A 17,569-nucleotide genomic window follows, 5' to 3' on the forward strand; every position below is an offset into this window, starting at 1 on the left:
TATGAACCTACAAACTGTGCTGTGTTATAGGAACAACCTGTTTTATAGGGACAGCCTGTTTTCCAGGAACAACCTGTTTTATAGGGACAGCCTGTTTTCCAGGAACAACCTGTTTTATAGGGACAACCTGTGTAGCCCATCTAGGTATCTAGCTCCACACCTGTGTATGTTTACCTGTGTTAATGGGGGAGGTGTCTAGCTCCACAGAGACAGTGTAGTTAGGTGCGTCAGGCCAGTTGGTGAGGAAACGATCATCAGGAATAGAGACTTTTGGGATGGCAGGAGACTCCACCGTCACCTGTTGGCAACCGACCGTAACTACCACAGCAACCACCTTATTTCCACAGTGACCCCTCATTTCCTTGGTAACACAAAACTGTAAGGTACCTCTCTGAGGGCCTGTTGTCCTCCTTCCAATCTGTAGGAAACCACCACCTTCCCAGAATGCTTTGCCAAGGCAGCTCCTGTTTTTGAGTCAATCTGCAGCACATCAGTAGAGGACACGTTCCACTGACCTGGCTGGCCTGAGAGGGAGTGAGAGAGAGAGAGAGAGACAATTAAGTTAATGTGAGAGTCAATCTTTGTATTTCCTTTAAGAGGGTGTGGTTAGGATTAATCTACAGCATTTGCATCGGTGAATGTGTGTGTGTTAATCTACAGTACTGTAATGTTTGTGTTAGTGTTAATCTACAGTAATGTGTGAGTGTTTGTTAGTGTTAATCTATAGTACTGTGTGAGTGTGTGTTAGGGTTAATCTACAGTAATGTGTGAGTGTTTGTTAGTTCATCTACAGTAATGTGTGAGTGTGTGTTAGGGTTTATCTACAGTAATGTGTGAGTGTTTGTTAGTTAATCTACAGTACTGTGTGAGTGTGTGTTAGGGTTAATCTACAGTAATGTGTGAGTGTGTGTTAGGGTTAATCTACAGTTATGTGTGAGTGTTTGTTAGTTCATCTACAGTACTGTGTGAGTGTGTGTTAGGGTTAATCTACAGTAATGTTTGAGTGTTTGTTAGTGTTAATCTACAGTAATGTGTGAGTGTTTGTTAGTGTTAATCTACAGTAATGTGTGAGTGTTTGTTAGTGTTAATCTACAGTAATGTATGAGTGTTTGTTAGTGTTAATCTACAGTACTGTGTGAGTGTGTATTAAAGGTTAATCTACAGTACTGTAATGTGTGTCTCACCATGCGGCCCTGTGAGGTGGCTGCTAAAACACAGTGTGTCTCCGGGCCTTAGTGAGTGTGGGGGGGCAGAAATGGCGGAAAGAACAGGGAGGGGTGTGTAGTCGCTCAGGGAGGGGTTGGTGGGGTCACCCTGCACCCCGAGGACGGTCAGACCAGCAGACACCGTCTGGACCACAAAGGAATGACTGTCTGAGTCTGGAGTTACCTGTATCAAGTCATCCCTGAGGAAAACACACAGGTTTAAATTGAATCCATCACACTGAGTATCACTGTGAGAGAGGCTTACAGTGGATATAAAAAGTCTACACACCCCAGTTAAAATGCCAGGTTTTTGTGATGTAAAAGAATGAGAAAAAAGATAAATCACGTCAGATTTATCTTTCCACTTTTAATGTGACCTATAATGTGAACAATTCAATAGAAAAACCAACTGAAATCTTCGGGAGGGAAAAATGAAAAAATAATGCATTTTCAATAACATTGTGTCGACTCGTTACCTCCACTGTATGTGTGGGTGTATGAGTGTGTTTAACCTGTTGGCGGTGATACGCGTTTGTGTGTTGTGGGCGTTAAACAGCTGCCCCAGACTGTCGTAGCAGAGAGTCATGACTCGGATGGTCCACCCCAAAGGAAAGGCAGGCAGGCCTCCCCCTCCTGCACTGTAGAGGCTGGACACGGTGAACAGCCTGACAAACCACACCGGAGACACCTGACAGACCAAAAACACACACCATGGCACCACACTTGTGTATTCCCCAGCATGGTCAGATCTTTATTAAGTTATATCAAATTCTACACAGGCTGGATTTTGTTTCATTTGGGGCACCATTTGAAGTAATCTATACGTAATTCTACAGGACAACTAATTGTAGAATATTTAATAACACAAACAGGCCATTTGTAAGGTATTTTCTGTACTACCAGCATACATTACCAGAAATCATCTGCAGTATCTAATTAAAAAAACATTAATTAGATACATAAATACATATAATGAAATTCTTCCACTACAATCGTCTGGACAAAGTCTGGTACTATTGATCATGTTGCTCCAGACACGACCTAGTCATTAGTGTATGGAAAGTGTTTGAGGCATTGATCAGCTGACTGATCTGGGTTGGATGCCAGATTGACATGGTCCTATTGAAAGTGTGTGTTCCTCTACCCCAAGGGTGGATGGTACCTGGATGTGCCCAGGAATGGCATTTATTATATTTTTTCCCTCTTTTCAACACCAAAACAATGTCTCCTGTGCCTCTGTACTTTCTACAAAAAGGTCCTGTCTGTATTAATGCGCTGTCTTGAAATCTGTTAACAAATGCCTTACATTACATTTCCCACATATCTCAGTCTGTTAGAATAGTTCACCAAAGGTTTTACACGTCTATCATTTAACATGTGACTGTATTTTGCATTATTGTTATTACAAATTACTGACATGGTGAAATGACATGAAATACTGTAGGCCATTAAGGAATGTTCCATGAATTCACTGTAAAAACAATGGAATCAGCATTTTCAATTCACATATTGACATTTTTTCCACAGGACCAAGTCTATATTTGAGAAGCAGTTCCTTTATTCCACCATTTGGCACTGTGTGACTGCATGGTAATGGCTTTTGGGACATTTACGTTTATTCCCAAAGAAAACATTCTAATTAATTTGTCATACACTTTGGGTAGAATTGATCGCATGCATGATTTTCAGAGATTTGTGTGCACACACTTAAATAAATGAGGCACTAAGATCCAAAGAAACAATATTTAATAAATCAGACTTAGCCAATGTTATGCTGTTACCAAGTCCATTTTGTGATGATTCATAACTTAGTGATAGATATTCTCTTACAAAAAGAGAATGTATTCTATTACTGATAGATAGTCTCTTTAACAAAGGATATTAAATCAATTAAGAGCAAGAATCACATAGAAACACATCAGAAAAGTTCCCAAGGTGTCTAAATTTTTCAGTATTTGAAAATGATTTAAAAAACATTATCTTGGTTAAATGCACAGGAGTGTATTTGAGTGACTGTTTTAGTATGTCCCTATATATTTAATTTGGAAGGCATTTGTACGTTTTCTACTTAATACTAAGTAGTGCCAAAATGGAATAAAATGGCAGCGATAGATAAAGATCACAATAGAATGCTCATGTCATGAATAGGTTGTGCACTGTCAAAAACATTGTCAGAAAAATATCCACTAATGAACCAAAACATTACTCACAGGTGAAGTGTATAACATTGATCATCTCCTAACAAGGGTACATGTCAAGGTCTGGTTAGATGGTGAGTGAACAATCAGTTCTTGTAGTCAATGTGTTGGATGCAGGAGAAATGGGCAGGAAAGACCAGAACGGACGACTGTGTCAGAGTATCTCAGTAACGGCATGGTGTGTGCTCCCAGTCTGCAGTTGTGAGTACCTACAGACAGTGGTCCGAGGAGGGACAAACACGACAGGGTGTTGGACCCCCAAGGCTCATCGATGCGCAAGAGCAACAAACTATATCCTGTCTGGTCCGAACTGACAGAAGGTCTACTTAGCCACAAGTCACAAAGTTTTAATGATGATTACGGGAGCAATGTGTCACAACACCCAGTGCATCGCACCCTGCTGCTTATGGGGCTGCGTGGCCACAGACCGGTGTCTGATGACATGATGAGTCCTACCATGGGCACACAGGTTTCAGACCTGGACCTTAGAGCAGTGGAAGAAGGTCACCTGGTCTGATGGACTGCCCTTCCTCTTTTACATCTCGTGGACGACCGTGACACCTGAACTGTTATTTAGAACAGATCCCTGCAAAAGACCTACTCACCCGGACACTGATGAGCAGGGTCTGGTTTAACCCACAATTCTCCATAGCCACCACCTCTAAGAGGGCGGATCCTGTGTCTGGCCCCGCCCTCAGAACTCCCTGGCTGTCCACAGTTACGAGGCCCTCCCCTTTAACACACTGACACAGAGCGTACCTCACAGGGGAAATGGTGTCTCTGAAAGACAAACATACATATTTCAGACAACGACACACATCGTTATTAATAAGCCTTTTGATACCATTAAAAAAAATATATAATAATAAAAATAATAATATATATTCTCCCTCACCCTCACCTTAACCCCAACTACAAAAACTCTAATCCTAACCCTAAATTTACCCTTAACTCCTAAACCAAATTCTAACTCTAACCTCAATACCTAAACTTAAAATTGCCATTTGTGTTTGTGAGGACCAGCCAGATATCCTTCTATTAAAACGTGTGTACACCCGCTAACAGCACACACACGCCCTCACTTGTTGCTCTGTAGTTCGTACTGTGAGTAGGGAGACATGAGGATGGATCTGGAGGTTCCCACGCTCAGCCGCATCTCCTGGTAGACCTGAGAGGACAGGGCATGTCAGTCACACAACGCACCCACCGCCGGGGCGAAAACCTGGGGGATATACGCCTCACTCACCACTACCCGTATCTCATCAGAGAGCTGCTGGTGGGTGGATGATGTGTGATTGGCCTGCTGAACCGTCACTCTCAAGCTAGTCTGTCCCACAGCACACGCCCTCACCAGCACAGAGAAACTATGGGCAGGAGAGACCGTCACGCCCGCCTGTGACACAGACCAAAACCACATGACCAACACACACGCAGGACCATCGGCTGGGCGACCACCTCCAACCACAGTGTGGCCCACCTGGGTGTGTCTGGGATGTATCTCTAGGACTCCAAGCTTGCCCAGGCTCCACTGGAAGGAGATACCAGCCTCCACACTGCCCAGAGCCAAGGGGTTCTGGCTGGCGTCACTGCCCATCACATGCACCGGCATCTACACGAACAAAAGCCCACACACTGTTAGCCAGACGCCGAGAGAGCACGCACGCTAGTCAGCCGGGACACACTGCCTGGCCTCACCTCAGAGCCTACAGACAGTCTGACCAGGGGGGCCTGGATCCTGACCCCTGTCAGGTTGAACACTTCCGCCTCCACTTCATCCTGAAATACACACAGTCAGATAATGAACAAGTGGAAAGTATTTGAAGGAAAGAGAGAAGGGAACGATGCAGCCAAATTGTGCCCAATGATCCAGTCAGGAAAAATATTATCAGTGTCCACCTGTGTGTGTGTGTTTGTACTGGTGTGTGTGTACCGGGTTAGGTCTTAATGAACTCATGGGGACCAAATGTCCCAATGAGTATAGTAAAACCAGAAATAATTGGCCTCATTAGGATCTTTTGCCGGTCCCTGTGAGGCAAAAGTAAATTTCCGGCTCAAGGTTTAGGGTCAAATTTACAATTGATTTTATAGTTAGAGTTTCTTTAAGGTCCATGCATTGTTGGTTAAGTTTAGGGTTAAGGTTAGGCATTACATCTAGGTACATTTTAGGCATAAATATTACTTTATTGAGGTGAAGGTTATGGTTAGGTTTAGGTTAAGGTTAGGTTTAGGGTTAAGATTAGGGCAAGGGAGCATGCAATTTCTATTTTCTGTGTGTGTGTGTACCGGTGTGTGTGTGTCTGTGTATCTGTGTGTGTGTACGTGTGTGTGAGTGTACCTGTGCGAAGGTGAGCAATGCTCCAGTGTCCTGAGTGACAGTTTGCAGCGCCCCTCTGAGTTTGACCAAACCCACACCAACTCCACGGACCAATCCTGTGTCGGTTACTGTGGCAATGCGGTTGTCACTCACAGAGAAGCCCACACTGGACTGGGGGTGGGGGCCACCCTCCCACTTTACCTGAGAGTGACAGAGGGATGTGTGTGTGTGTGTGCATGTGAGTGTAGCAGGGCTCAAGCCAGGTCCATCTGAAAACACACTGATAATTTTCATCATTTTGGCTCTGATTGTAATCTACAGGTGCTAGTAAAAGTATTTTCATTTTGCTGCCTTAATACAAAAAGGAACATGCTGTATTTCTTCCCTACAGATCGGTAGAACCTAGTCCACATTGCAAAGTTAAGACATTTTTTTTCCCAACACACACCAGAACAGTTTTCTAAGAGGAGGTTTCTGAATAGTCAGTTCCAGTCCTGACTTGAATCTGCTTTAAAAACAAATCTGAGACAATATTTGAATATTGCTGTTCATCAATTATAAAAACTCTCTGAGTTTTAGCAATTTCTACAAAATAATGAACATGTCCTGTTCTAAAAGAGAGAATATCATTACATTTTATTTTACTAGGTATTACCTCTCGGGGGTAAGCCCTGAATGTATTGTGATCCTAGCAACGCCTTTGCTTGGCAAATTTCCTCAGTAAGAAACATTTAAACGTATTCATATCCATTTAGGCCAATTCCCAAATGTGTAAGGGGTAAACAAGAACACTTTCAGAAACCTGATAACCTGCATGCTGTTACCTGTCGCACGCTGCCCAGTGCCAGGGCCAGACTCGGCGGCTGCAGGGTGAACCTGGGGTAGACCTGCACACAGACGACAGTCACACCAGCGTGTTTCTTTGATTCAGTATTGTTTGTAGTGGTTGGCTTGGGCTACAACAGGCCTACCTGTAGCTGTTTGTGAGCAGAGGTCCGGACACTCCCACTGCTGTCCACTGCAGAGAGGTGAAGACTGACCACTCCCACTATCTGACCTGACACACGGTAACCTACGGAGACGCTGTCCAATGAACCTACAGGACTAAAAACACACACATACACGCATTACGCCTTCCATCTATGTTGGGACCCCAAGTATTATTGGAATTGTAAAGTTAACCCCAAAAACACAACCATTCCCTTCATAACCGTAGCCATTGTCTCCAAAAGGTGAAATTCTTCGTTTTTGGGCCCTTCTAGAAGAGTATAACCTGTACAAACACGTGTAACGGACTGATAACATGTTCGGTCCCTTCTAGTAGAGTACAACCAGTACAAACACGCGTAACGGCCCGATAACATGTTCGGTCCCTTCTAGTAGAGTATAACCAGTACAAACACGTGTAACGGACTGATAACATGTTCGGTCCCTTCTAGTAGAGTATAACCAGTACAAACACGTGTAACGGACCGATAACATGTTCGGTCCCTTCTAGTAGAGTATAACCAGTACAAACACGTGTAACGGACTGATAACATGTTCGGTCCCTTCTAGTAGAGTATAACCAGTACAAACACGTGTAACGGACTGATAACATGTTCGGTCCCTTCTAGTAGAGTATAACCAGTACAAACATGTGTAACGGACTGATAACATGTTCGGTCCCTTCTAGTAGAGTATAACCAGTACAAACACGTGTAACGGACTGATAACATGTTCGGTCCCTTCTAGTAGAGTACAACCAGTACAAACACGTGTAACGGACTGATAACATGTTCGGTCCCTTCTAGTAGAGTACAACCAGTACAAACACGTGTAACGGACCGATAACATGTTCGGTCCCTTCTAGTAGAGTACAACCAGTACAAACACGCGTAACGGACCGATAACATGTTCGGTCCCTTCTAGTAGAGTATAACCAGTACAAACACGTGTAACGGACTGACAACATGTTCGGTCCCTTCTAGTAGAGTATAACCAGTACAAACAAGTGTAACGGACTGATAACATGTTCGGTCCCTTCTAGTAGAGTATAACCAGTACAAACACGTGTAACGGACTGATAACATGTTCGGTCCCTTCTAGTAGAGTATAACCAGTACAAACACGTGTAACGGACTGATAACATGTTCGGTCCCTTCTAGTAGAGTACAACCAGTACAAACACGTGTAACGGACTGATAACATGTTCGGTCCCTTCTAGTAGAGTACAACCAGTACAAACACGTGTAACGGACCGATAACATGTTCGGTCCCTTCTAGTAGAGTACAACCAGTACAAACACGCGTAACGGACCGATAACATGTTCGGTCCCTTCTAGTAGAGTACAACCAGTACAAACACGTGTAACGGACCGATAACATGTTCGGTCCCTTCTAATAGAGTACAACCAGTACAAACACGCGTAACGGACCGATAACATGTTCGGTCCCTTCTAGTAGAGTATAACCAGTACAAACACGTGTAACGGACTGACAACATGTTCGGTCCCTTCTAGTAGAGTATAACCAGTACAAACACGCGTAACGGACCGATAACATGTTCGGTCCCTTCTAGTAGAGTACAACCAGTACAAACACGTGTAACGGACTGACAACATGTTTCTGAGGGGGCAGAGAACCCCGACTGTACTCACTCCACTGTGACGATGGGGGAGGAGGGGTTGAGCTTGAGCTGCATCAGACGGAGGTAGTGATGCAGGAAGGGCTGTCTGTAGCAGTCCACAACACGCACTCTCACCAAGGCACTGTGGCCCAGCTCCACCTACAGACACACACGCAGACACAGTACAGCAGTGTTTCTGAATCCAGCCTTTCCTCATTCAGCAGAATGACGGGACACTCACAATGTCAACAAAGTCTATCTGGAAGTCAGCGATGTCAGAAACTGAGATGGAGGTCACGGCGGGGTCAGGAGGGGTCGCACACAGGTCATATGCTCGGACAGAAGTGAGGCCACACCGCAAGGGAGACATCTAAGAGGGGACACACACACTGCTGAGTCAGGAGGAGGGTGTAATGGTGGTACATGGGCCACACACCACGCCCTCTCAGAACGTGTCGCTCAATTAGACAACAACAAAATGTGACATGGAGTGTAGACTTTCACAAACCACTGTGGATATGCATGTGTGTGTGTGTGCGTGTGTGCGCGGTCACCTGTACAACACTGCTGTTTTCCAGGTAAGTGATGTTGATCAGCTCCCTATCCTGAACACGGACCAAGAAGTGTCCCGAACCCTGAACCAACGTTAGCTTCTCCTAAAGAGACAGCAGAGGAGGAGCAAGAGGGAGACAGAAGGAGTGAAAGAGACAGAAAAGGAGAGATAGGAGAGACAGACAAGGGGAGAGACTAAGAGACATTCTCAGGATGACAGATTTCTCTTTGGACGCCAGGTAAACTCCAGGACGCCATGTTAACTCCAGGACGCCATGATAACTACAGGATGCCAGGTTAACTCCAGGACACCATGTTAACTACAGGATGCCAGGTTAACTCCAGGACACCATGTTAACTACAGGATGCCAGGTTAACTCCAGGACACCATGTTAACTACAGGATGCCAGGTTATCTCCAGGACACCATGTTAACTACAGGATGCCAGGTTATCTCCAGGACACCATGTTAACTACAGGATGCCAGGTTAACTCCAGGACACCATGATAACTACAGGACACCATGTTAACTACAGGTTGCCAGGTTAGGTTAACCTCAGGACGCCAGGTTAGGTTAACCTCAGGACGCCAGGTTAGGTTAACCTCAGGACGCCAGGTTAGGTTAACCTCAGGACGCCAGGTTAGGTTAACCTCAGGACGCCAGGTTAGGTTAACCTCAGGACGCCAGGTTAGGTTAACCTCAGGACACCAGGTTAGGTTAACCTCAGGACGCCAGGTTAGGTTAACCTCAGGACGCCAGGTTAGGTTAACCTGAGGACGCCAGGTTAGGTTAACCTCAGGACGCCAGGTTAGGTTAACCTCAGGACGCCAGGTTAGGTTAACCTGAGGACGCCAGGTTAGGTTAACCTGAGGACGCAAGGTTAGGTTAACCTCAGGACGCAAGGTTAGGTTAACCTCAGGACGCCAGGTTAGGTTAACCTCAGGACGCAAGGTTAGGTTAACCTCAGGATGCCAGGTTAGGTTTACCTCGGCACGCCAGGTTAACCTCAGGATGCCAGGTGAACTACAGGACGCCAGGTTAACCTCAGGACGCCAGGTTAACCTCAGGACGCCAGATTAACCTCAGGACGCCAAGTTAACCCCAGGACACCAGGTTAACCTCAGGACACCAGATTAACCTCAGGACACCAAGTTAACCCCAGGACGCCAGGTTAACCCCAGGACACCAGATTAACCTCAGGACACCAAGTTAACCTCAGGATGCCAGGTTAACTACAGGACGCTAGTTTAACATTAGAAAGCTAGGTTAATTTCTGGATGCCATGTTTACTACAGAAGGCCAGGTTAATCTCTGAATGCCAGGTTAATCTCTGGATGCCATGGTAACCTCCCTGGATGGTAACAGACAGTTACAACACTCACAGTAACATCAGGATGGTTATAGACACTTATAACACTCAGTAATGTCATGGTGGTTATAAATGGCTATAACAGACAGTAACATCAGGGTGGTTATAACACTCACATTAACAGCAGAGCAGTTATAGAGGGTTTTAACACGTACAGTAACATCAGGGTGGTTATTGATGGTTATAACACTCACAGTAATATCACAGGGGTGATAGTAGAAAAAAATCCTGAGCCTGAGCCTTTTTTCCCTGGGAGGTAAGCGGGCCTCTAAGCCAAGATATATGCCCTGATCAACATAACTGTCAAGCGGGATCCAGGGGTGTGCTCCCCTGGAAGAACATTTTGATAAATAGTGCCTTAAATTATTATTAAATATTATAGATTCTGGTGACTTTTGTGGATATAAATGGACATCATTCAGACATGAGATGAACAAACCCAATACAAGCCTATATTACAGTAGCACCTTTTTGTAGAGCACCAGAGCTCCTGGAACCCTGGGCCTGTTCATTAATCCATCCCTGCTTTTACTTATCTTACTTATTTATACAGTCACTTACCTGCATACTTATTGCTTGTATAGCATACTGAGACTACAGATACTACAGCCATATTAAGAAAGGTCAGTGGGTGGCAATTATAATACTTATAATTATAATATCCATGCTTTTGTCCGTGGCCTCATCAATGTTAAGTGAAAACATGTTATTCTTAAGCTTGTCGGACAGATTTCTTTTAAATTCTGGCGAGATGCTGTGTGTAATAAGATAGCCCGCATGCTGCCTCGAGACAGACAGATGCGTGAGAGCGAGTTTATCCTCCGCTAATTTCTGACAGAAAGTGACGAGTGGACGAGCGATTGTAAACGACAGATCAAACTCGGCAATGAAGGAGCACAAGCGAATTTTTAAATCAGCCACGCGATCGGTCATCGAGGCTCGGATATCTGCTGTGGCTGTTGCCCCCGGCAAACGTGAGGTGTGTTGAATTGCTCGGACAGCTGCTTGATGACTAGGGTCTAACTCGTGCCGTGGCAGCACTTTTTCCCCGCTAGTACCATATAATATTTTCCACAAAGTGCAGAAACATGCTCCTGCTTGCCGGAGTTTTTGACACCAGCTTCCAAAGGGCTTTTCGTCTCTAACCACCTCCTCTATCCAAGACCAGCGCCATTTATTCTTTATGCCTTTATCGACGAGTTTGGTGTCTTCCCCTGGCTTCATAAAGTTGCGCTCCATGACTTTTCGCGTTTCGCGCTGCCAGTGTGGGAAACAAAACAAATTCGCACGTGGAGTGACAGCTGAATCAATCTGATTGGCCAAAACCCAAGACCAGCCCCTACCCTATTACCGATTGGCTGAAGTAGGCTTACTGGTGTGGTTTAGTGAAAGCGCCACTCAGATCTTGGGAATTGTCAGATCACGCGAACGCGAAACTGATTTATTTATTTTTTTCGCAGACACATCTGTACGCCGGAAATCCGGCGTGGCGCCGGAGCGCTATCAGCCATGAATATCAGGATGATTATAGAGGATTACAACACTCACAGTAACATCAGAGTAGATATAGAGGGTTATAACACTCACAGTAACATCAGGGTGGTTATAGATGGTTATAAACAACACTCACATTAACAGCAGGGTAGTTACAGAGGGAAATAATACAGTAACATCAGGGTGGTTATTGATGGTTATAACACTCACAGTGATATCAGGATGATTATATTGGGTTATAACACTCACAGTAACATCAGAGTAGATATAGAGGGTTATAACACTCACAGTAACATCAGGGTGGTTATAGATGGTTATAACACTAACAGTAATGTCTGAGTGATTACAGAGACTTATAACACTCACAGTGACATCAGGGTGGTTATAGAGGGTTATAGCACGTTTGTCCCACTGCACGTCCTCCACCAGTTTCAGATTCAAAGAGGCAGTCAGTGGTGTGACCCATAACTCCTACAACACATACACACACACAAACAGTGATTACACACACACACACGCACACACACATAGATGTATCTCACACACACACAAACAGTGATAACAAACAGACACCCACACACAGATGTATCACACACACACCAACAGTTACTTGTGCAGCTGTAAGGGCCACAGTGATGGTGACAGTCCCTGTGTGATCATGGGCGTGGAGTACCTGACGACCTGTGACACAGAGACAACTAATCATAACATGTTACATGCATAGACATACATTACCACCTCTGAACATTGTTGTGGCACAACACAGCTTGTCAGTGTGATTCCCTCACACTTCATTACTTATCAGGACCAATATTTTTATCTAAGTGTTTCTCTAAGAGTAGTTTTTTTTCTGTGTAGTTTGAACAGTAATAAACTGGACATGTAGTTTGAACAGTAACAAACTGACCATGTAGTTTGAACAGTAACAAACTGACCATGTAGTTTGAACAGTAACAAACTGACCATGTAGTTTGAACAGTAACAAACTGACCATGTAGTTTGAACAGTAACAAACTGACCGCGTAGTTTGAAGAGTAACAAACTGACCGCATAGTTTGAAGAGTAACAAACTGACCGCATAGTTTGAAGAGTAACAAACTGACCGCATAGTTTGAAGAGTAACAAACTGACCGCGTAGTTTGAAGAGTAACAAACTGACCGCGTAGTTTGAAGAGTAACAAACTGACCGCGTAGTTTGAACAGTAACAAACTGACCGTGTAGTTTGAACAGTAACAAACTGACCGTGTAGTTTGAACAGTAACAAACTGACCATGTAGTTTGAACAGTAACAAACTGACCATGTAGTTTGAACAGTAACAAACTGACCATGTAGTTTGAACAGTAACAAACTGACCATGTAGTTTGAACAGTAACAAACTGACCGTGTAGTTTGAACAGTAACAAACTGACCGTGTAGTTTGAACAGTAACAAACTGACCGCGTAGTTTGAACAGTAACAAACTGACCATGTAGTTTGAACAGTAACAAACTGACCGCGTAGTTTGAACAGTAACAAACTGACCATGTAGTTTGAACAGTAACAAACTGACCATGTAGTTTGAACAGTAACAAACTGACCGCGTAGTTTGAACAGTAACAAACTGACCGCGTTGTTTGAACAGTAACAAACTGACAGTTTAGTTTGAACAGTAACAAACTGACCGTGTAGTTTGAACAGTAACAAACTGACCGTGTAGTTTGAACAGTAACAAACTGACCGTGTAGTTTGAACAGTAACAAACTGACCGTGTAGTTTGAACAGTAACAAACTGACCGTGTAGTTTGAACAGTAACAAACTGACCGTGTAGTTTGCTGTGTCTGCTGGATGTCTGAGTGTCCACTAGGCCCATGTGTGTGGACAGGGATAGCAGGGAGGAGTTGGAAGACAACCAGTTAACCGAGCAGGAGCTGAAGTTGTCAAACTGCACCCCCCGGTGGTCAAACACTGCTAACTGAAGTAACGAATTTCTGCTACAGGACAAAGACCACTGGAAGGAAGGACGGGAAAGAACACAGGGGATGAGAAGAGACACAGTGAGGATTCCCATTCCTGGCCTTTACCAATTACACTCATGTCCCCAAACATACAGTACCTGTCAAAAGAGTATACTACAATGTGGAAAATAGTACAAATAAAGAAATACCCTTGAATGAGTAGGCATTTCCAAACCTATGACTGGTACTGTACACACAACATGACAACAGATAGTCTGTGTTAGAGAGAGGTTGTTACAAAACAAGGCAGAGAGGGAAACACCATCTGCCAGAGGGGTGTTTTGGTATATCAGAGCTACTTGGTGAACCATCTATTAGGGTCATCCCTCTAAACAACAAGGACTGAGTGGTGTTTGTGTGTCTGTGGTACTGTGTGCGTGTGTGTTTGTGTGATAGAAGCCTGAACATTGCTGCAATATAACTACTAGACTGAGAGGCTGTCAGTTTCAAATTAAGTTTCATACTTTAATCTAAATGGAGCTTTGCATGCGCAGTGTCCTGGAACGGTATTTCCTCATTTGGATGCCGACTTGCTCCACATCTTTGCATAATTTCATATCTTAAAACAAAACACTATATTAAATAAAAGGAAACCAACTGAACAAAACAAGATTTGTATCTTTATTTCATTCATTTATTTATTGCCCTGTGTGCAATGACTGCAACTAGTTATTAATCAACCTCAATTTACTTGGGAAGAAATCTGTCCCAATCCTCTCTGCAGAACTGCTTTAACACATGGATAGTTGTGGGTTTTTCAGTACGGAAGTCTAGTTTCAGGTCAAGCATGGAGGTGGTAGTGGGATGTTTTGGGGATGCTTTGTTGCATAAGTAGCTGGGAGACTTGCCATCAGTGAAGGAACCATGAACTCTCAGTGAATTCTATAGGAGAACGTCTGTAATATGAAGCTGAAGAGCACCTGGGTCATGCAGCAAGACAATAATCCAAACAAGCAAGAAGAGTGGGAAAATATGATTCTACGGTAATGTGAGAGACTGTCCAACAACAACGCCACGTATTAGTTAAACCATTTATTGGAGACATGCACATCACTACTTCACATGTCTTGGCATTAGGTCCTCCTCAGGGGTAACTCACTGCCATCACATGATCGTGTATTAGGGGGGGGTTGCGGTTGGTGGGTGTCCCTTTGGTTGATGCCTGGCAATGTGGTTGGATTGATTTCCTGCCTGTTGGGCCCTGTCCGGGGCCTCCCCCGGGTAGGGCCACAGTGTCACCGGAGCCCCCGTTTCAGTTCCAAGGTGTTACGCTGCTATATTAACGTGCTGGGGGATATGAGGAATGCACTACTAACTTTTTTTCAGTCTCCTCCAGTTTAAAATTTTAGGAGGAGATGAGGTCCTGGTCCACATCTGCGAATTACCTGGTTTGGGGGGCCCGTTGCTGTCCCTGTCCTTGTCCACCTGGTCATACTTCTGACCTAGTCTAAATTCAAACAGACTCTGGATTTAGCCCAAAGAAATGTTTTAATATCTCACCCGGCACAGCCAGAGGACTGGTCACCCCCCTGAGTCTGGGTCCTCTCTAGGTTTCTTCCTAAAATTCGACCTTCTTAGGGGGTTTTTCCTAGCCACTGAAATTCAACACTACTGTTGTTTGCTCCTTGGGATTTAAGGCCGGGTGTCTCTGTAAAGCACTTTGTGACAACTGCTGTTGTAAAAAGGGCTTTATAAATAAATTTGATTGATTGATTGATTGATTGATATTAGATACACAACCAAAACAGATAATGAACTACCGTTCTATTTCAAGCCCAATTTGTTGTGCTTTCTCCCCTACAACTTGCACAAGTAATCTGTGAAAGAAAGGCCCTGATTGCAGTTACAAACAGGTTTGCTTGTGCGCGTATGTGTTTGTGTGCGTGTGACATGCATCTTCCCTTTTACTCTGTGGAAAATCCCCCTTTCACACAAATGGGGTCGTGGAGACAGACAGAGGAGTTGCTATGTAGACCATCAATTCTAAGGCAAACCGCAAGCAAGGAGTGGGGGGAGGAAATAGGGGAGGATAACGAGGGTGGCCGAGACGGAAAGAGAGAGGGAGAAAGTGAGTGACAGACAAGGTGCTGAGTAACAGGAGGTGGACAGTTTTTCATGTGGAAATGGGCGGTGATGCTATTGCAGAGTCCCGCGGGGGGGTTCTGAGACAGGAACACAGAGAAGGAGTGTCAACCTGAACCACATTCGGAACTGAATTAAAGAGAGGGCAATACACCATGGTTAGAAGAAACACTACATGAAGATGTTACTGCAGGTTTGTGGTCACCATTCAGTTAAAGGACCTGATGTTAGGTGGTTCATCACCCTGATAGTATATGGGTGAAAGGAAATTAGAAGAGAAAAAAAAGGTTATGAGAGAAAATGTAATGCATGGTTTAGATTTCTATAAACAACTGTGGCAAAATACATCAAACTTTAACAGGCGCTAACTAGAAATCAATGGAAGTAATGGGGGTCAAAACACCTTTAAATTAAGTATACAGTTGATTTCAGGTGTTTTTCAGAGTTTTTGTAAAACATGCCACCACAACTTCCATTAACTTTCAGCTAGTTGAAGCTAAAATTACCTGATGTTTGCAAAGACAGTTTAAAGGAAACTGAAGCATAGATAACAGTTTCTGTTGGAACAGAGTCATACTATTTTCAGAGTAAGGAACTAAATAACAATGTATAGATGAATAGCCTGAATATACATATTTGTGCATTTGGGAGCTATTTTATTTATTTTCTTAATCACAAGTCCATTATTTTCCTTTTCCATTTGCCATCTTACAGCTAAACGCTTATGTAGGACATGTTCAACCCCGGCCTAAAGAAGTAGACCTATGCCTCAGAGTAGACTTACAGAGTAGACCTATGCCTCAGAGAAGACTTACTGAGTAGACCTATGCCTCAGAGCAGACTTACAGAGTAGACCTATGCTTCAGAGTAGACTTCGATAGTAGACCTATGCCTCAGAGTGGACCTACAGTATGTCTCAGAGCAGACTTACAGAGTAGACCTATGCTTCCGAGCGGACCTATAGTATGCCTCAGAGTGGGCCTATAAATTGTTTGTGAATTCTGGATCTACAATGTACAAGGATAAGTGAGAAAATACAGTAATGTGAATAAGTTAGTGCACAACCGGGAAAGTTGTCCTTTGTTTTTTTTATATATATTTGGACACATGGATATATATTTATTTTAAATTTGAAACCATTTATAAATTAAAATAAACAAAACAGAAGAATAAAAAAGAACGGGCAAGCATTTCACCCAGTCAATGTAAGAGAAGAAGAAATAGCCAGGCTACATAGATACAAAAAATATATATTGCTAAATTATTTCAGCAAATAAGGGGGAAACACCAGCTATGGACTCCACAGGTTTGTTTGTTTTGTTCTTATAAAGCTATTGTTCTTCTGTCTACAAACATTACATAGACAGAGAGAGTAAAAAGGTGAGAGAGTGTGCTGAGATAGTTATGGGCCAGTACTGAGCCCCCCCTGCAAGGTTTATGTGGCCTGGAGGCTGTGGATTAGAATGCTAGTCCACTCTGAGCCACACATCTGGGCTGTATTGATCCTCTGTGGCTACATTTCCAGGCCTACTTCTATAATTCTGTCTTAAGACCTCTAGCATCCTTCCAACAGGCCACAGGTTGGAGTATATAAGGAAAGTAATCTGAGCAGTTTCAGGCTCATGCTGTTTATTTCCCTTTGTGACAGTGTTCATCAATCACTGGTCTGACCGACAGAGATTTAAAAGACTACACTGAACACAACAAGCCACCTCCAAACTAAATAGTTGCACTGTAGTGAACAAAAACT

At 43.8% G+C, this 17,569-nt stretch overlaps 1 protein-coding gene across 2 annotated transcripts in view; it reads right to left on the reverse strand.

Annotated features, from left to right (window-relative positions):
- LOC105024486 (nuclear pore membrane glycoprotein 210) overlaps positions 1–17,569 on the reverse strand; it is a 34,126-nt gene that overhangs the window by 4,331 nt on the left and 12,226 nt on the right. For both annotated transcript variants that reach the window (XM_029115904.2, XM_029115903.2), the window contains exons 17-34: positions 13,544–13,730; positions 12,351–12,421; positions 12,107–12,211; positions 8,880–8,981; positions 8,567–8,695; positions 8,357–8,484; positions 6,689–6,821; positions 6,542–6,604; positions 5,739–5,918; positions 5,099–5,179; positions 4,881–5,012; positions 4,650–4,796; positions 4,486–4,571; positions 4,009–4,183; positions 1,718–1,893; positions 1,185–1,405; positions 388–524; positions 175–298 (exon numbers count right to left, since the gene is read on the reverse strand). In XM_029115904.2, coding sequence (XP_028971737.2) covers positions 175–298; positions 388–524; positions 1,185–1,405; positions 1,718–1,893; positions 4,009–4,183; positions 4,486–4,571; positions 4,650–4,796; positions 4,881–5,012; positions 5,099–5,179; positions 5,739–5,918; positions 6,542–6,604; positions 6,689–6,821; positions 8,357–8,484; positions 8,567–8,695; positions 8,880–8,981; positions 12,107–12,211; positions 12,351–12,421; positions 13,544–13,730 — 2,377 coding nt within the window. The remainder of the gene's footprint in view (positions 1–174; positions 299–387; positions 525–1,184; positions 1,406–1,717; positions 1,894–4,008; positions 4,184–4,485; positions 4,572–4,649; positions 4,797–4,880; positions 5,013–5,098; positions 5,180–5,738; positions 5,919–6,541; positions 6,605–6,688; positions 6,822–8,356; positions 8,485–8,566; positions 8,696–8,879; positions 8,982–12,106; positions 12,212–12,350; positions 12,422–13,543; positions 13,731–17,569) is intronic.

The sequence above is a fragment of the Esox lucius genome, chromosome 20 (genome assembly GCF_011004845.1).
Source record: "Esox lucius isolate fEsoLuc1 chromosome 20, fEsoLuc1.pri, whole genome shotgun sequence".
Lineage (NCBI taxonomy): Eukaryota > Metazoa > Chordata > Actinopteri > Esociformes > Esocidae > Esox > Esox lucius.